Below are 20,656 nucleotides of genomic sequence, written 5' to 3' on the forward strand. Positions count from 1 at the left end.
TTCTTGTTGTGAAGATGCAGACATGACACAGTTGTCTCACATTTACCAACAATGATTACTGCTAAAGATCGTGAAGGGCAATACCTTATGTTCTGCTTAAATGCAGGGAGGTAATAGTTCTGTACCGTGCAATGTTGTGGAAGTCATCACAACACACCCAAACAAAAGACACTTTTCTACAAAAAAATCACAACTACTTTCGCAATTTTAACTTACTCCTGCATTTTCTTTGCATAAATAACACCAATACATGCATTGCAATTCTTTTAAAAAATAGTCTGCCTTTAAAGGTGCACTAAGCAACATTTTTTGGCTACAATTTTTGAACTGTCAGACATCTTTCAGTTCAACAAGCCTGTTTTGCTCTGATGTTTACAAATACAAATGTAAACATACAGCTATAAAGTTAGCTCTAGAGCTTAGTCTCTTTGTCTGTTTAAGCCTGTAAAATGTCTGCATAGTGCACCTTAAAATCAGGCATTTCAGGCCAAAAATAACGTGACAGGCAAAAAGCCTGTGAAATCTGAGAGGGACTGCATAAAATATGTGCTTTAACTGCTGAGACAAGTCAAAATGTTAATGTTAATCCCTTGGTAGGAAATTCAGGTAAATGCTTAAATACATTCACACATCATCATATCAGTACTGGCATGGTATGATTTAAAAAAAACACTTCACTCATTTCTGTGCCGTTTCTGTTCTTTTCCTTTATTTGTAAAACTTTGGCATTCTAGCCAATATTCTCAGTGATTGGCCAGGTATAGACAGTATGTACACTCTGAGCAATGGATGCACAACACAATATAATATGTACAATCTCAATAGATCTGCAAACACAATATATACAGTCTCACTGCTTGTTGTACAACACTATGTATATACAATCTAACCTCTTCACTGGTGGTTCTGCGTGACAGTATGTACAATCTAGATTAGTAAACAATATTTACAGCTTCACCTCGTCCTCACGGTTGTACAACACAATATCTACAACCTCATCTTCATACTCATAGTTTGCATCAGTCCCGGCTTCACCTCTCACACTTGTGCAATGCATCACAACACATACAGTATGTGTATCAGCAAACATAATATGTACAGAATGACTGTATCCCTGCTACAGTGTCTATTGGTTACACATCACAATACGTTTTATTTTACCCCTGACCAGGAAGTATGTGCAAGAATTGTGGAATATCATGATTTTCTACTGGTAACAACACTGTAATTGTACAACATAAAGTGTGCTACTCATATCTGCAAAACACCCTGTTCATTCTTACCTCGTATTTGTGATTGAAGTTATTTTTAGATACAATCAGGGCAGCAGCAGTAGACAGTATGTACAATCCTCTGACACAGTGGTTCTCAGATGTTTTGGCGTTCAGCTAACAGAAGCCTACTGGCAGCGACTTGACACACTTGAGCACACGCAGAAAGATGAACTATCACACTGAGTGCAGAGTTAATAATACAAAGTAGCACAGGAGTGTGACATTTACCAAAGAGCAATATGCTGCTCTCCAGGTGTCCCTGCCTCTATGACTACTAGTAAAGCCAAGTAACATTTTGAATTATGAATAAACACAACAAACTTCGCTCAACATAAACATCTTCATATCTCACTGTTCGGTCTGATGTAGGAAGTGCAGTAGTGGCACATTTAACAATACATTTCATAAGAGTCGAAGGCTGCATTTATGGAAGACGGCAATACATACAGTAAACTTATTAAGCCTATTATGAAGAAAAAGACTTTAATGGCAGCGTTAACTTAATAATTCCCTTTGGTAGAATATTTACACTTTTAACATGCACAACTCTGAATTCAGAAGTTTGGTTGGAGGAAAAATGTTATTATCTGACTAACAGTGCCTCATTCAAATAGAAGTCATTCTACTGCATGTCTAATTTTAGATGAGATGTTAGAGTACTGACTGTGAGAGACGGTATTGTTATGGCTGTCCACGAACTCCTGATGAAAAACATGTATGTGTTTATAATGAAAACTAAAGTAAACAGATTATTTGCATGTTGTTTGTGGCACTGAATACTGCTTTTTGCAGAATAATTTGTCCCACTTTCAGCTGCTGGTGCTACAGTAGATATACATCAAGGCAGGTAACAAGTAGTCTGTTTATATTGCACCACAGCTCTAACTGTGTTCCGACTTGTATGACAAAAACAAAGTAAACGTCCACTCAGATCAGTCCAATTCCTTGCATCCATGAAAGAACAATGAGAAATGTTGTCTGAGAATAAAATTTAGATGAACGTTAATTCAGTTTGGGATTTTATTTTGTTGATCTGCTACATTCAGGTTACATGCCCTTAAGCACATCATGACTAGGTCTGTGCTTTTCAGAAAGACTACATCTTCTTAAAATTATGTGGGCCTACGTTCAATTTATTTTGTGTTTAATTCAGATTATTGGGGTCGCTCCTTTTCTTTGGGGTCTGGATTAACTTTGGGACTCTCTAATTTCTTCATTCCTCGCCGCTGAGCCAGACTGGAGGACTGAACGGGCTCCAGGAGCGGCGCTGGAGCACAGCGCCTCAGAGCAGAGTAGGTGGCACACAGTGCCCCCTGATGGAATAAAAAGGAGACTGTATTATAACATGTTAATACGGCCTAATATGTCCTGCAAGTAAATATGTGGCAGACAGCACCACCTGATGGACAGACTGAGAAACACATTTTACTGATACTGACATAAACTGTTAAATACATAAATTTAATATTACATATAATCTAAATACAATATAATGGTACTGAATTAAATTGAATATAGGTTCAAAAGAACTTTCAAATTATTGCATTTTGTTTTTATTTACAAATGTCCCAAATTTATTGGCATCACAGATGTATTAGGTCTAATATTCTGACGATATTTACTGTTAACACACATGCACACAGGGCTAACCTTGACAGTGAGTGCATCCTGTCTGGTGAGAGCTCTGTCAGACAACTGGTCTCGGTCTACTATCCAGGGGTGACGGAGAACCTAAAGTGCATCACGGCAAAAATGATTTCAAAATACTGCTCCAAACAAAACAGCAAGCTAAGATAAGGTAAATACTGCAAACTATCCTGACTTTAACTCAAAGGTTTAGAGAACATATGTACATGTGGGATAAGAGAAATGGTGTCAAATGATTTCCTCTACTGTTCATTGTCTCTGTATAAATGACTAAAAACATGTCATCTGTAGTGAATTGAATGTTTCCAGTTTCAACAGAAAATGCTTAATACCACAGTAAAAACCTTTAACTGTATCAAGAGGGACCTATTGTCTTATACAGCATATTATGGAGTAATAGTACCTGGGGGGCAGTCAGGCGCTGGTGAGGGTCCACATGGAGCATCTTGATCACAATGTCCTGTTTAAACATATGCAGACATACACGGGTGATATTAGCATATTTATAACTCAACAATGCAACCATTTTATGTGCAAATGTATGTCCCCTCTCCAAAATCGAAATTTTACCTTGGCAGTGTCTGATACCAGGTCCCAGTTCCCTCCTGTGATAACGAATTTCCCGCAGCCGATTTGAGCCAGAATCTCCTCTGCTGTGTCCTCGGAGCTGCTGGCAAACGGGCTGAAACTGGACAATAAAAATAAAAATTTACAGAGAGCAATTCAATGGTTGGACGAATTACAATAACGGAGAATAAGTCCGGCCATAGAGAGTCTTCTTAAATCTACAATCGCTTGATAAATTAAAAGCCCTGACGTTATAGAATCTAGAGACAATAAAAGATGAGAAGCGATAAGCTTTTGATTTGACAGGGGTAAAAACACACAGTCTCTTACTATCTTCATTGGTATTATACCGGGGGAGTTCATTTAAAAAACATCCTGTTTAAAGCAGCAGGGGGAGCATTTGCACAAAATGGTAACATTACATGGAGAAACTTACCCAGCTATCATGGTGTAGAGCAGGATCCCCAGGCTCCAGATGTCACAGGCTGCATCATAACCCTGCTTCCTCAGAACCTGCGTGCACACACACACACACACACACACACACACACACACAAAAATCATTTTAATAGAGTGCAGGGTGGGATTATTTTTAAGTGTAGTTTTGATATCCGTTCAATAATTCATGTTGATGCAACATTAGAGACTTTTTATTGTGATTATCAATATACTTTACCTCAGGAGCCATGAAGGTTGCTGTGTAACAGGGGGTCATCAATAAGCCATTCTCAGCCCTGAGCTGTTTGGCAAAACCAAAATCACATATCCTGATGCATTCTGGGAGTCCAGAGTCATCAGAATAGCGAATGTTACTAGGCTTCAGGTCCCGATGCACGACCTGGAAAAAGGAAACGCACACAAACAAAAATGCACACATTATTAGTCTTTTTTTGTGTGAAATTTAAGCAAAAAAAAAATGTCAAAGGTTGCTCTAACTACCACTGAATCTTCAAAACCAAACAGTATTATGCAAGTAAGTGTAAACACTCAAAAACAGTGATGTCAGGAAGCCTTTCCGTCCCTCCGTCTTACCCCCTGTGAGTGTAAATATTCCACAGTCTTGGTGAGAGTGCAGATGATGTCTGAAGCGTCTCTCTCTGTAAAATTTGGCACCGTCAGAACTCTGTCCAGCAGCTCGTCCCCTCTCAATAAATCCTGAACCAGGAACACACTCTGGCCATCGTCAAACACCTAATGGTATAAAAAAAAAAACGCACAACACAAGGCTTATTAAAAACTGTAATAAAGATGAAAAAGAAGTGCTGCTCGTCATTTTATCATGGTTTTGGTGTGTTGCACTTACATCCTTCAGGGTAATAATATTTGGATGCTGTCCGTATCTCAACAGAATCTCAATCTCTTCCGATGGGTCTTTCCTCGCTCTCTCAATAATCTGACACAAAAACAGAAACGCACAAAGACACAATTACAATGTCTAAATCTCTCAATAGACAGAATTTATTTCATTTATTTGTCCTTTTTAACGATGCTGTTTCAAAGTGTGCACATCTCATTCATCTACATTGCATGTTCAATACTGTCATAGCTTATTAATAACAAAACTTTCACTAATGGCAGGTTGGAGACATAATGTTGGACCACAGACTACAGAAAATGACCTGAAACTAGCAGTTAGACTGAGATGCACTGGATTTATCACAGATTTGGGAGGGTTACTTTAAAAATGTACTCTGATACAGTAACTAATTATGTTTCACTATATATGTTACGGTCAGTTATGTCTAAAATGGCAACACAAAAATCAAGTTTTTCCCATTAAATTTATCTCGACAATGCAAATCAGTGGCCAGTTTTCTACCGGGAAGTAACGGTTGTTGTTGTTACAACGACGCCATGGTGATCCGGTCTATTGTATCAAAGTTAGACATTCCAGCATCGTGCCAACACTCCTGGTAGACCGATCATCGGCCTGGCTGATTATCGGATCAGATATATCTAGCATTTTTCCGATTTTCTACGTCAGTGTCTTTTAAAATCCAATGCCAATAAATTTCATTAATTCAAAAATCTGCTTCTTTGGTTCTTACGCAGGATGTAATCTGCAAAGTAACTAGTAACTTAAGAAATTGAATAAAAATAATGGAGTGAAAAGTATATTTGCCTCCAAAATGTTGTGGGTTGGATTTGGAGGTGTGTTTGGGGTCAGACTGTGAATGAAATGCTATGACAAAAGCTGTGAATGCTTATCATGTATGTTCAGAAATACTTTGTATATGTTGTAATATTAATATATGAATGTAAATCTAAAAAAAGTACTAATAAAGGTTTAGTGTCCACTACCTTCACTGAATACTCCACAGCCGTAACTCTGTGCAGACATCTCTTGCGGACAGAAGTCACCGTCTGTCCAACTTCCTCCTTGAGCTCATAAACTTCACTAAAGGCCACGTCACCACGAAGATGCTACAGGGAACACAAATAATCAGACACACACTTTTTACTTCATATATCTGTCACAGCCAAATGGGCCAGAGTCATATATTAGATAAGAGAATAACTGCTTCGTCCAGCAGCCAGTTGCTTTAATACAGCTGATGGTGATTTATGGGAGTGATGTTGAGAAAGGTCAGCGTCATTAAATAGCCAATCTCTTAATTATTCAACCTGTTTATCTGTCAGTTGGCTCATAAAACTGACCAATTCGGTGATTTATTCACACAGTTAATTTGTTTTCCAATCAGTGTGTGAGTGTATCATTTAATTAGATGTGGAGTTCGGACATTAGCTGTTTGCTTAACGAAATACAGCACATACAGTACCTGTGCTATGGGGTTGATGTTGTTCACCTCCTGACGAGAAGGCGCTACCGTAGCAACACTAGGTTCCTGAATTTGATTCGTTGCAACAAAGCTGAATCCACGAAACAGCTGGTGTGTGTTTGCGCTCGGAGGGATGCCGGGAGAATCTGGACAGGCAAAGACACACAGATACAAACATGCTCAAAATACTTCAAGTGATTTCTAATGGAAAGTACAGTCATAATACATCATCACCTATAACAACAAGTTTTTTCATCAGTTAATGGACTCTTCTTATTCGATCTGATTAACGTGTGTTAATATATCGGTATGTGTGTGTTTTTGTATGTTTTAGTTACCGGTGGGTGTTCTGGAGGTGAACTCCGGGTCAAAATGGAAAGTGTCTTCAGGTCTTCCAACCGTCGGTTTGAATGGAGGCCTCATTTCTTTCCTGTACAACTTCTACAGAAAACAACAACATTCATCAATATATAAATGTTACGACTTTTGTCTCACATCTCTGACCAAACTGATCCCTTATAGATCCAGGTTTAATGCAAACATGAGCTGCATCATCAGTGACACAGCCTGATCTTGAAATTTTACTCAGAAAATTAAAAGAAGAGAGTAAAATAAAGTCTGTGAATATACAAATTGATAGAAAAATAATGGTTGGCCTCAATTCATGGATTCTCAATCTATAGACAGTGATAAAGATAACAAGTGCAGTGCTGTATACCCAAAAGTCATACTTGAGTAAAAGTAAAGATATTGTGTTAAAATATTACTTTGGTAATGTATATTTACATGTACAGTATGTACATGTAATAATAAAGTTTGAATGAATGAATGATTGAATGAATGCCCATTCTACAGTATACCAGTACACAGACTATGCACACACCACATTTTTATTTACTGTAGTGTATTACTGAGTGTGGCCTGTGGGTGTCACCATTGCCTGCTGTGAGCAGTCTGGCAGGGTTTCACATTAAATAACTTTGACAGGCCTGCAGCACCTTAAGATTTCTTTTTTAATTGATTTGATTTATGGTAAGACTGTTACTACTTATAAACACTCCTACTTGTTATGTAATTTGCAGTTAACATTCCTTGTGATGCATGCCTGCTGACAAGGTGAGGGTGCAGCTAATGTCAGTATTGTTGTGAGAGAATCACCTCAAAGATCAGGACATTAACGACAGACTTGGGATCACAGAGGAAAAGTCAAACAAGGTCCTGATGGGTGACAGCGGATCCACCAGGCCTGATACAGCACAGTGATTTAATTAGCATAGTGTGGAGGAGAACGTAAGCCTCTTATTGATAGCTTGTGGCCTCAAAGCCAGCAACACCATCTGTAAATGGGAAAATGTGGTGTTTGGCAGGGGCGAATAGGTAGTGATGTAGTGAGGTGTAAGAGTGGGGGCAGAGATTAGTGGGCATGCAAAGCAGATAATAGTGGATTTTGTTAGAGACGAGAGCATTGCTACTCACAGCAGCGGATAAACACGAGTCGGAAGCCTTCCCAACATCTCTGATAAAAAGGAATGGGTGCAACAGTGTGACCATGGAGCGCTTGCTCAATCAATAATACAATCAATTAATCAGTAATTACTTTGATGAGGTTTTTTGGCTATCAAAGTCACAGTCAACTGTCCTGCTGGTGTGTACATCTAAGTTTGATAAAACTACAAATGAGCCGGTCTTCCTCTCTCCTTCAAGGTTACCAAACATTAAAGGTGCAATATGTAAGAATTGGCTACCTCGAATTCATACACCCAACAAATATGGTCAGCATATGACCAGAGTAACTGCTAAATGCTGCTTACTGTGCTCTGTTTATATAGCCACGACTGTAGCTTTGTTAGCTTGTTAGCTCAGTTAGCCATGCAGCTAGCCGGACTACCAGCGGCGTGTTGGTGTTAGCACCACTAGCACAGGAGGTTTGGACCACTGGGAGAAAAAGGTTTTCAGTCCATGAGCCAGCTGGTCAGCATGCTACCTTCAGTAGATGTCTCTTCAACACAATACATAGCCATCTTGGACAGTGATGTCCTGTCGTTTCCTCAGATTCTGTTGATCATTTTAGTTAATTTTTGAATGTTTTGAACTAAAATTCTTACATGTTGCAACTTTATATCTGACCTGAATTTTCTGTAATGCACATACAGTCGTTACATAAGTGCTTTGCTTTGCGTCAGCGTAAGAACGTTGATTTGCTTTTAACTTCTCCTCTTAGGGCTCGCAATAGAAGGACTCACATGTAACCCGGGGGCAGCAGGCAAAGCTTTCACGTTTCAGAGCAGGATTCAGTGGTGTCTGACAGGCTACTTAAAAAGAAGCTTTGGGCGAGAGTGCAGGCAGTTAAAAGAAGGAGTGGATGTCAAGGTTAGATTATGATAGCACAGGTAATGTCTGTAGCCAGAACACGTGCGTATGAGCAAACTTTCCATGAGGAAGGCTATTATACGTAGATAAGAGGATTAATTCCAATAAAGTTGGGCGAGACAGGCAGAAAGGGATGATTTTGCCACTTAGCAAAATCTCACACTAAGGATGCTCAATGATTCATGAATGTGGGCAACTCTTGAGGAAGTGGATGAACAGCTGCAGGGTTTCGATGACAGGATACAACACCACAATGTCATTCAGACGTGCTGCTCTTAAAATAAACGTTTTTAAATTTAACCCCGGACACTGATACGAACAGTGAATCTCAGATGTACGACTTCATAGAAACCATTACATTTGATGCAACTGTGCACATAAAATTAATATACAGTATGTATGAGCAGCAGGTGTAGATGTCAGTGGTAGGACAGGGTATTTACTTACAGATCATTTTCACAACTGTGCTACATACTTGCAAACAATATACTTTGTTTTAGTCTGTAATCACTTTCTTCAGTATACTGTTAACAGCATGTGTGTAATGCGAGTATACCAGGGTTGAATACAAGTTAAGAGTACCATTGTAAACAGTGTCCTCCCCTGAAAAAAACAACATTGGAAGGCTTAATTGATGTAGACTACAGAATATTCTTAACACACTGTACTTACGTTCCAATCTATGGATGCAAAGAAGCGATGTCTTTTTATTTCTTCCACTCCATCTGGCCCTGCACCTGTTCGTCACACAGATTGAGACATTGTTCACATCTATTTGGCAAACAGACAGCATAGTAAAAACACCAAGTAATTAAAAATAATATAAAACAAGTATACAGCCAGTTTTTATTAAGTCTTTTATGTGCACTGCCAAATTAACAATGGAATATCGCTTAACACAAGTAGCATAATATAGGAAGACTGTGGAATGACGATTATCAGTATTATCAGCTCATCAGGTCTGTGTGATGTGTCTTTTGTGTGACTCAGCTGCTGTGCAAGGTGTTCAAAATGATTGATTTTATTAAGGTTGCTGCTATAATCTGCAGCCTTATTGTCCCATTTTGTATCCCTCAAGGTAAGAACTGTCCTCAGTAATTGGTAATCCAATTACTGACACAAAGATTTAGAGGTTCTTCCAACACATCTGCATATCAAGGTTTTTGTATACTGTACCTAGTCGATTCGCAGGGTTCCTCTTGAAGAGTGCTCTTAATAAACTCTGCACTTCAGGACTGAGGAACTGTGGCATTCCCAGCTTTGCCCTGTACAGACACGGGGCGAGAAACATGTTAATGCACACAGAGATGTTTAGTAATGCTTTGATACATCAACATCATATTTCGTTTTGGACCGATTTAAGTTAGTTTTTAAAGTAAAAAATTAGTTCTGTTTAATCAGGTATAGTGGGATACTCTGAGATTGATAGCTGACGGTTTGTATAAGCAGCTTATCTTGAATAATGAAATATTATTCAGTAAGTACTAGAATCAAAGAAATGCAATAACATCCTGCACATGCTATATATGAAACCAGTGTTACATCACTCATACACATAAACTAAGAACAAGGCACTAATGAACATTGTTAAACATTCATCTACAGATAACACACACCAGCACTTAAACCTATACTCGGACCATTATGAGTTAAATAAAAGGCTTTAAGAATAATAACAACAATAAACAGTTTAAATGTGTTCTTACTTTAGAATAAGCGCCATTGTTTCCTTCCGATCTTTTCCTTGGAACGGTAACGATCCTGTCAACATCTCAAACTGGAAAACAGATGATAATAATTGTTAGAACACACTGTAGCTGAATGTTAATGTAGAGTGGATTATTCTCAACTTTGAAGTTCAGTATTTCACTTCCCCTGCAAATGAACACTTTCTCTGAATTGATAACGCAGACATTGGAAGCTTTAACAAATGCTGACATTTTTGTAAAAATGAGTTCACTGTTGTACGAGCTCGATCGCAACCATCAGTCTGTTTCTGGAATATAAATGGTGCTAGTTAAAATGTAGCTACGTGCACTGTGTAACAACACACATAAACAGGCGTTTATTCATCTGAGACCTTAGTCAACCTCAGCGACACAACGACAGCTTTATGAAAAGTTTTAAGGAAGCTACATGTCTACCACTTCTTATGAACAGTAAGCTCAGATTTTCACAGTAATGATGATCAAAGAGAAAAATCGTGATAACTTGTTCTGCTTTCCAGGATGATTTCAACGGTATTTACCTGACACAAAGGTTATATTGCAACACAGGCTCAACAACAGGCTCCTGTCAAAGGTTTTTTTGGGGGAGTTTTTCCTTATCCGAATCGAGGGCCTAAGGACAGAGGGTGTCATTTGAAGCCCCTTGAAGCAAAATTTGTGATTTGTGAAACTGAGCTATTTAAATAAAATTGACATGACTCCTTCCACAACTGTCTTTAGTTGTACAAATTATTTTAGTCCAGAGGGTGTTTTTTGTAAATAGTTCGGCTGTTTGTTTATTTTAATATTTATCCCTAATACTAGCCAAGGGCAGACAGGGATGACACTTTTTCTCTGTTGCCCTGATGTAGCTGCAAGCTGTCAGTGAACGTTAACCTCATTTTCAGTATTAGTAAAATAAGCCACCAGCCTTACAAAACAAGCAGAATCCAACAGATGCACGATTACTAAAAGTGATGGGACCTAATCTGCCAGATACGATAATTAAGCAGCTTTACTGCCAGAAGAAAGCCAAATTAAGAAACCATTGCACTGGCGCATTATCCAAGAGCTGAGTGTTTGGCTCATGAGATAAAGTAAATTCATGCCAGCTGGTTTTGTCAGCATGATCAGACAAAAATTGACTGTGTACTCAGAGTAAAGAACACAAGTGCACATGAAAGGCTGCAAAGTAAAAGACTGTCATACGACTAAACAATTCTCACCATAAGCACTCCAAATGACCACCAGTCTGCGCTTTGTGTATGCCCTCTCCTGTTGACGACCTCTGGAGCCATGTACTCTATTGTTCCACAGAAGGAATATGCTCTTTTATCATGGTCGATGGCCTCTTTACTCAACCCAAAGTCTGAAACGGAGAGGCAGCGAGAAAGAGAAGAGGGGAAAAAGGTCAGCGGAAGGATTGAAATGAAGTAAAAGATGAATAGAAAGGCAGAAAATTGTTGGATGCACTGACCAGTTATCTTAATGTGTCCTTCTTCATCCAGAAGAATACTGTTGGGAAAAATGAACATTAAAATCGTCTTTAAAAAAAAATCATTTTGTAAAATAAATAGTTACATTAAAGGAGGCTTTTATGAGATTGTACTTTTCAGGTTTTAGGTCCCTGTAGATGATGCCCAGACTGTGTAGATGGTCCAAGGCCAGGGCCAACTCTGCAAGGTAAAACTTCACATCCTCCTCTGTAAACATTACCTAGAACAAATAAAGACATTTAGATGTACAAAGGAATTCTTTCTTTCTTTCTTTCTTTCTTTCTTTCTTTCTTTCTTTCTTTCTTTCTTTCTTTCTTTCTTTTTTTCATTCTTTCTTTCTTTCTTTCTTTCTTTCTTTAATCTGTTGTTTGTTGGTGTTTCCTTCACTCAAGCATAAGAGTAATTTCCAGTAGTTGGGAAAGTTTCAGTGCAACTGCCAAAAATAACTTTCCACAGCGGGATATTCAGTACACTGATTGATTTAGACTTTTGAGTCTAAGGCCCTGTTCACATTTGGTCTCAGCATGCGTCCTGAGTGATCCGATCACAAGTGGACAGGTGTGAACAACTCCAGGACACATTGAGGACACATCTGAGAGCCGAGGTAGTATAGGGACGCATGGAAGTCACCAGACTCCCTTGAAAAACTGCCCAATTTTGAGACTTTTTGCGTTAGGAGAAACTAGTAACTTTGTGAAACACTGCCTACAAGCATTTTCCATTATTTGGGCTTACTACTACTTAATTGGGCAAAACGTTATAGATGGAGAGATTTGTTTCTTTGAGTAAAAAACATATCCGTTTGTTCCAGTGATGTAGGTGTATATTTGCGTATATAGTGGGGAAGTGAGATCTGATCACTTGAGACACATGTCGAGACATATTTAATGCCAGGTGTAAATCGAAGGCTTGAAGTTGTCCACCTGTGATCGGAGCACTCAGGATGGATGGTAAAACCAAATATGAACAGCCTTCTTGAACATGTTATAAAAACAAACTAAAAAGCACTAACCAACACACTTGTGTGGTCTTTGTTTACTGACAATACATCAGCATAAAAGTAACCGAGGTGAGGGTCACATCAACCCAGTGTTAACGAGGACAATGGTGGCAGGTATAATCCCTCCTGGTGATTCTGCATCAGTGTTATACAGCCCATAATAAACCTTGAAAAGCAAAGGCTTGAAAAGAGCCAGCGAGTAGCAATCCTACCTCCTTTGACAGGCGAGTGAAAAGGTCTCCTCCACGGAGGAAGTCTAGGATCAGATAGAGCTTTCCCTCTGTCTGAAAGGCTACACACACACACACACACACACACACACACACACACACACACACACACACACACACACACACACACACACACACACACATTGAAGCTATATTGGGGATTTAAGGGTGTATTTAAGCAGAATAGGTATATATTGTGCACATCCAACCTCAGCTGGGTACAGGTGTCGAACAAAATCAGCATCATAACAGAATTTAACACACTCAGTGAACGGATAGGTATCCAATCAAAACAATTATTTCCCCAACCTGCCCTTTATGTAATAGCTCATATTGAGTGATGAGCCGAGGATCAGCTCTGATCGCTCCAGAGGAATCGTTCAGCACCCAACAGTAAAGTCTGCACAATAATAATTGTCATGTAGTGGGTTGCTATAAATGAGTCATGTTTGCTCAGTTCACACCCAACTCCAAAAAGTGTTTTTTTGTTTTGTTTGTAATAGCATTTAGCCTCCACATTTATTAATTTTTCAAAGAACTTCCCTTAAAAAAACAAACTCCAGCTAGTAATATAGACAAGTTGGGCATTAAAAAGTTATGGAAGCCTTCTTTTCTGCTATTTTCTCTCCAAAAAAGAGGATCTAGATTGTTATATATGAGAATAAACTGTGATTTCAGAAAGACAGATATTCAGATCATACAGTCAGACTTACCATAGTGCAGTTTAACTATGAATGGATGGTTCACTTCTGCCAGAATGTCTCTTTCCATCTTAGATCGCACACGATCCCGGACTGAGTAAGAGATAGTGGGACAAGAAGAACCTGTTTAATAATGCAAGTCTGTTATTTCTATCTATATTGAGATGAATCATGACAAGCCTCTTATACCATTAGGTAGGAGCCAGTAGGTTTCTGTCGGATGAAACTGCATTTACGTAATTGAAAAATGTCACTTGAATTAGACCCATCTCATGTTGCCGCTGGTCTATAGTGCAGTGGAAACTACAATAACAGTGTTATTGCAGCATCTGTCTTCTTGACAGGATGAGACCATAACTATTTAAATTCCAGGGGTGTGGGTTAAGAGGATTAAGGCTTGTACAAAGACACTAAATCAGCACATGACATCTCAACCGCTTTTGTACAGCGCATCCTCGTTTACAATAATCTCATTCGACTCAAAAATGTTTATCTGCATCAAAAGTACAAACTAACCTCATTTACCCCAAATCCTCCTGAATGTAGGACACTGACTCTGACAATCAAATATCTCGTAGCGTTCTTGCACATGACCAATATTACATTAACAGATTACCAATCAACTGACAATAAATAAAAAAGTTGTTATTGCAATGTAGTGTGTTTCCGTCAAGATTCAGTATAGTCCATTTCTGGATGCTACAGACACATACACAGGTTAAACTAGAGTGTTTAAAAAGTACTGCTTGGCATCAGAAGCAAAAACATTACAAGAAAAACATCCTCTGTGGATGCTGCTTTTTAATTTTGAATATTTTATATCTTTAAACTTTTCCTTCCAGCAAAATATAAAAGGGGAAAGAGTTATCAGGTATCTTTTTTTCCCCTTAATTCTAAGAGGTCTCATGTGTCCAAAAAAGCTGTCCTGACTCATCACGAGTCAGTTGTGCCTCATGCAGCCTGATAATTATAATATATCAGCAAAATATTGAAGCCATTGTAACAATGTGGAAGGTATGAAATTAAGTATTAGTAGTTTAATTTACCGCATCTCACATTTCAGCTTTCATTCATACCTTTCAACGTGGCTTTCTTCAGGACCTTCATGGCATACAGCTGTCCTCTGTCCACTCCTCTGATCTTCCTCACCAGAAACACCTGGAATCATCATCATCACCACCGTTTATCACTGTCATCATCGTGTTTATCTGAGATTTTGCAACAGTTTGTGACAATTCAAAACACTAGTTTAACATTTTTAAGACCCTTTGTAGTAGCATATGGTAAAAAATAAAACATGAGAAGGCAGAATAATTTTTCTGATGAAGTGAAGGATTGCTTTATGAGATGAGATTCTCTTACTTCTTAAGCTAAATAACCTAGGCCATTCAAAAACCTGTTGGATTAGCTGGTAAATGCATTGTCATAAAACTCAAAACACAGCTATTTATATTAGCTCATAGACAATTGACATTTTAAAGATGTGTGGTTCTCACAGGAAGTACAAATGTATGATAATCTTACAGAATATGTTGCACTGCTGTAGATTAAACTATACCAACAGAATAGGGGATAAAGTAACATCCACAGCAGTAAAGTGCAACATGCTCATTAATGTACCAGTAAAATGAATCCAAAGAAGATCTTGTACTGTATGCACTACTCAAAATTGGCTAGGGATATTGGGATACATGGGTGCATATATGCATGAGCATGAATATGGAATAAAAGTCATATGAAATGTGTTGCATTATTTTTGGGGACCAAAAATATTCACAAAACACAAAATGAAAATGTCACAGAACAAACAATCAAGTGAAACACAAAAATATCCCAATATCCCTGACTAATTTGAATTGTGTAATAGTAAAACATAACAAGTAGGTCTAGCCTGCTTTTAGGCCTACTTTTGGTACTTATAGTGAATTTTGCTGATAATACTATGATAATAATAAAATTAATAAACTTTATTTGTGTAGTGTAAATAAAAACAGAACATAAGACCTGATAAAACAGTGTGTAGTAAAAAACGGGTAAGATATAAGTGTTTGCCAACCTATATTTAATAATAAGTAAGTACCAGTTATTTTCCCTTTTCATAAGAGAGTCACATAAATGCTGTTTCATGGCAGTTTTGATGACAGCTATGCTTCACATGGAGTTGCCAAATGCTAATTAACCATGTGTAAGCAACAGCTAGCTAGCTATGTCAACATGCTAACCAGGCCACACTTTGACCTCACTCGGCTCAGCCGGCCTGTCGCTTTGGGGAAATCATCCACCCGCCGACATCTGCTGCGGTCTCATGTCTGCCTCATTCGGACCGTAACACTGTCACAATTCAGCGGACCTTTACTAATTTAAATAGACATTGTGATCCGAGGCATGAGGTGACATACTGCTAGTGTAGAAACAATTGAAAATGGACAGCTCATTATTAGCTAATGATGACTAGTAAAGCACTGAATAAAGACACAAACTATATGGCAGAAAGTAAGTGGACACCCCATTCCACGCACTCTTCTGTACTCTGGTCTCAGGCTGTTTTTCACAGTCTGAGCCAGGCTCCTTGGTTCCACCTAAAGACTATATTCAATGTTAATATGTTAAGGAAAAGCCCCACAGATTTTTATTTCTGTAAGAGGTGGAAACACAACATTTGCTGTTTAAACTGTCAACACCTTAATTTGGAGACAAAGTTGATTTTCTTTTAAAATCACAAATATAAGTATAATATACATTTGTGAACAACCTGTACTTTAGTCTCATACTTTCACCAGTTTGAAAACTGTCAGTGGTTTTGTGCTAAGCTCAGCTAGTACTGCAAGTGCTGTGAAGGAAATTATAAAACTCCATTATGGACATTAATGGGTTAAGTGAAATCTAATGCTGCACCACACATTAATATTCTTGGCTGTAGTGCACTTCCACTTTTGTGGCTGCAGTTTGGGCAAGGCCCTTTCCTGTTTCAGCTGATAATACCTCGTACACAAACCGAGGCCCATCATGAAATGCTTTCCCCAGTTTGGTGTGGAGGAACTTGACTGTCCCAAACCGAGCCCTGACCTCAAACCCTTCTAACACCTTCAGGATGAATCACATCACTGACAGTGTCAGATGTTAGTGCTCCTGTGTCCTAATGTGAGTGAATCCCTGCTGTCTATTATTTCCTAGAAAGACCTCCCAGAGGAGTAGAGGCTATTATAGCTGCATATCAATGTCCATGAATGAGTGTGCGCACACTTATGGTCATATAGTGTATGTGTGAAGTCGAGATATTCCAGTGAAACTGAGTGGATAAAATGTAGTACAGCTGAGGAAACATAATAAACTACTGGGTCAGCTGTAGTGGTCAGCATTGGGCGTAGTCTCATGGGTTATCTTTTATGTCAACACTGATCTCCTGTCTTATTCCAGGATCCCTGGCTCAGTGCGATGTTCCAACGGATTTAAGAGAACCTGCTCCGGCTCAGATGTCCCTTACATGAGTTGTGAAATTTAGGTCTTAGCGGTCATGGTTTAAAAATGTGTTTCCTGTACCTTTCCATAGGAGCCCTGTCCCAGCACTTTAAGCAGCTGGAACTGAGAGGGGTCTGCTTTCTCACAACCCTCCTTCACATGGTGGCTGATGTCAATCTCCTTAAGAATACTGTCATCCTGAGGAAAGAGAGACAGACAGTCAGTGTTAGTATGTTGTTTAAGGATTTACGAACAGAGAAGTTAAGAAAAACAGAGGAGATAAAGAGGTCAAGTCTGTCTAAGAGGGAATGAATTACATTTCACAACAACTCAGCGTCATGAAATAATGTTTATGTAACATCCATTTTGATAAAACAAACAAATAATTAAAAATGAAGTATAAATACACACACAGACAGGTGGTCATTAATTATGAGCCATTATGTTATTGCTGTGAAGGTATGGGCCGAGGTCACTGGCGGTGCATAGATGCATAGTCTAAGCTGCCTTTTTCAGCCTATTCAGTCTGCTCAGTGAAGCAGATGATCAAAAGCTAACCTGAGATTGGTCAGTGTGACGATACACTGTAATTTTGTAAAGCTGTCAGTCTCTCAAATATGAGTTTGTAAATCTAGGAAGGTAATGGTTGTAAATTATATTTTCTTTCGATAGCTTTCATGAAATCTCTCACAAAAAACTTAATTTTTAGTTAACTGTCGCAATTCTGCCCTCCCTGAGGTGTTTGTATCGCCGGGAGGAGGCACTGAGAGGTTCAAATGTGCAGCTTGACATGGATGAAAATATATATATGTAAAATGCTTTGAATTGGGGGTTAATATTGTCGTCATATCCATGGATACATTCTCCAATTCGTTCAGTTCACGTGATAATAAAAGGAAAGAGGTTTGTAGTTAAGCCGAAGCTTTATTCACAGAAAATACTGCGTGAATTTCTCGATATTTGAAGCGTATTTCTCTAAATGTACTTTCTAGTCTACTGTTGTGTGAGAAATTGACTGTCAGAACATTCGAGGCCTTATTAGGACAGAATCACTTCAATATACAGTGTTTCTATAACAGCATGAGAGCAATCCCTCTATCTGGGCTTTAGAGTACAGTAGTTTCTAAGACTCAAAGCTTCATGTGAAGCTAAAAATAATCAAACCGTCACTTAGATCTGTTTCTGCTGAGACAGAAAGTTATTTGATGCCATCTCTGCAGCGACAGTGTTATCGAGTCTGTGAACAAAGCGGCACATTTGTTTGCCTGTTACAGTTTTAATCAAAAGCGAGCTGCTGAGCAAGTTATTAGGTCTCAAATTCAGTCTTTGAGATTTGCTCTTTTATTACAGCAACACCAAAATCTGACAGCAGGAAAGATAGTTGTTGTCTTAATATTTCCTTAAATATAAATAGATTTATATAGGAAACAAGTACACTGATCTCACCCTCTTGGCAGTGCCTCGTGGTATTCAATAATGGGGATGATTACTAACATATAGGTTTTTTTCGTCGCAGTCTAGATCCTACAGGAAGTGTTGAACCAAGCAGAGCTGCGCATTCATCCTCGGTGAAACAAACCTGACAGCACATGACATGACAGCATAGCAACAGTGCAGATCCACACCCCACATGAACAGTCAGAGATGTGACTCTCACAAAAGTTTGTGCAAAAAAACAACTTCATAACTAACAAGAGCTGCAACAATTGGTCCATTAGTCAATCGAAAGAAAATCAATCACCAACTATAACCTATGATGAAACGTGAAACATTTGCTGGTTCCAGCTTCTTAAACGTAACATTTTGCCGATTTGTTTTGTAATTTAATAGTAAATGAAGAGTCTTTGGGTGTTGGCCTGTTTATTGGGCAAAAGAAGCAATTTTGAAGGTGTCACTTTAGGCTCTGGTAAATTGTCATGAGCATGAGCTTTGACATTTTACAGACTAAATGATTAATTGTGAAAATAATAAGCAGATTAATCAGTAATTAAAATAACAGTGATTTGCAGCCCTACTGTTAATATGAGATAACTATAATCTACTGAGCCTCTGAATTAGGCTTTACACTCTGAGTGTAATGTTAGGTGTAATTAAAAGCTGCACTCTAAAACAGTCAAAGCTTAATTATGACTGTAGTTTTTAAACAGCAATCGCCTGCCGTGATGTCACTGATTGGAAAGTTTCAGCCCATGGAGAGTTGTGCGGTAGCAGCTTGTTCAAGTGATTCACTGCTGTTTTATTTTTCGACAGGGCAGACTGAGTGACATCCATCAAGAAGAGAAAACACAGGAGGTTCAAGGCCATCTGCAGGGATGATCCATAGCTGTGCTTGAACTCTGACCTTTCCATGAGGGCGAGGTAAGAGAGGACTTCCCCACATGGAGCAATCAAAGCACCACCTCATGGATGTGGACAGTCAGCCGAACAGGTAAACAAACACAAGCAGACATTTGCCAGCCAGGAGGACTAACCATCACACAAACAGGTAGGTAGCCTGTCAGCTTGATTCCTCAGCTGTCGTCACTACAACAAAGACCAGAGTAGGGAGGGGGAGTTTCTATTTATATCTCAGACATACAGGTAGATGTGCTGCAAACAGCAACACCACCTTCTCTCTCTTCTCCACTGGTTTGTTTGGGCTAAAAATAGACCTCCACTGCTGCTGCTGCTGCTGCCATCCACTGAATCAATCTGTCTGTATCCATTCATCTATCAACCTGCCTGCCTTGCTTGCTGCTCGTTTGCCTGTGAGCGTTCCTGTCTGTCGGATTGTATTTTCATGTAGCCTGTCTCCCTGTCTTTCTGTCTCAGTCAAAACACAGTGTCCCTCCGCCTTCCTTCCTCTGCTTTCTGGATGCTTGACGGGCAGGCAGAGCAACAGCTGTAACGATGCTGCAGTGACTCCTGAACCACACCACAACACAAACCAAATAACACACAATCTCCCCCCACACCCATCCCCATGTGCACACACACACACACACACACACACACACACACACCATCATCATTTCATCATGGGTAATGCGGCTGTTTTTTCTAGGGGCCCTCAATATTCATACACACATGGTGCAATTGTGATGCAACCTCCACGCCAGCTACACAGATATCCACACACATGCACGCCTCTGTAGTTGATGTAAGTTTGTGCACTGCTCCCGGGGTTGACTCACCTCCAGCTGACAGAAGCCGGTAGTGTTCTTGTTCCTCGCTGCCTTGTTCTTCAGGTAGATGGAAAACCATCTCCGCACTGTGAATTTTCGCGTGCTGGTATCCATGGCAATGGGGCAGACCTGTGCGCCTATCCCATAATGATGAACATCTCCCTGCAGGAGGTCCTAAGGTAGAGCTGAAGAAACAAGAGCTTTTTTTTCTTCTTCTTCTTCCCCTTTTTGATTATCTATGTGCCCCTCTGTTGATCCATTG

The 20,656-nt window shown here is 39.1% G+C and overlaps 1 protein-coding gene across 1 annotated transcript; it reads right to left on the minus strand.

The window, feature by feature from the left end:
- Positions 1–2,428: 2,428 nt before the first annotated feature.
- Positions 2,429–20,523, minus strand: rps6ka2 (ribosomal protein S6 kinase, polypeptide 2). The gene is made up of 22 exons (XM_073463854.1): positions 20,404–20,523; positions 17,312–17,428; positions 14,848–14,929; positions 13,784–13,864; positions 13,053–13,132; positions 11,954–12,060; positions 11,822–11,859; positions 11,571–11,713; positions 10,345–10,415; positions 9,815–9,903; positions 9,311–9,375; positions 6,607–6,709; positions 6,269–6,414; positions 5,790–5,912; positions 4,792–4,881; positions 4,521–4,679; positions 4,165–4,326; positions 3,925–4,001; positions 3,492–3,609; positions 3,325–3,381; positions 2,925–3,005; positions 2,429–2,587 (listed from the first exon to the last, which is right to left on the minus strand). Exons 1-22 carry the CDS (start codon positions 20,506–20,508, stop codon positions 2,429–2,431), a joined length of 2,253 nt encoding a protein of 750 aa, XP_073319955.1. The 5' UTR covers positions 20,509–20,523.
- Positions 20,524–20,656: the final 133 nt, after the last annotated feature.

Source organism: Pagrus major, chromosome 4 (assembly GCF_040436345.1).
Source record: "Pagrus major chromosome 4, Pma_NU_1.0".
NCBI classification, from domain to species: Eukaryota; Metazoa; Chordata; class Actinopteri; order Spariformes; family Sparidae; genus Pagrus; species Pagrus major.

Coding starts and splice junctions, on each gene's coding strand:
- rps6ka2 (XM_073463854.1), bottom strand. CDS start 20,508: ATGGATACCAGCACGCGAAAATTCACAGTGCGGAGATGGTTTTCCATC. Junction 14,930..17,311: donor GACAGGGCTCCTATGGAAAG/GTACAGGAAACA, acceptor TGATGATTCCAG/GTGTTTCTGGTGAGGAAGAT. Junction 12,061..13,052: donor TCACTCGCCTGTCAAAGGAG/GTAGGATTGCTA, acceptor TATTTGTTCTAG/GTAATGTTTACAGAGGAGGA.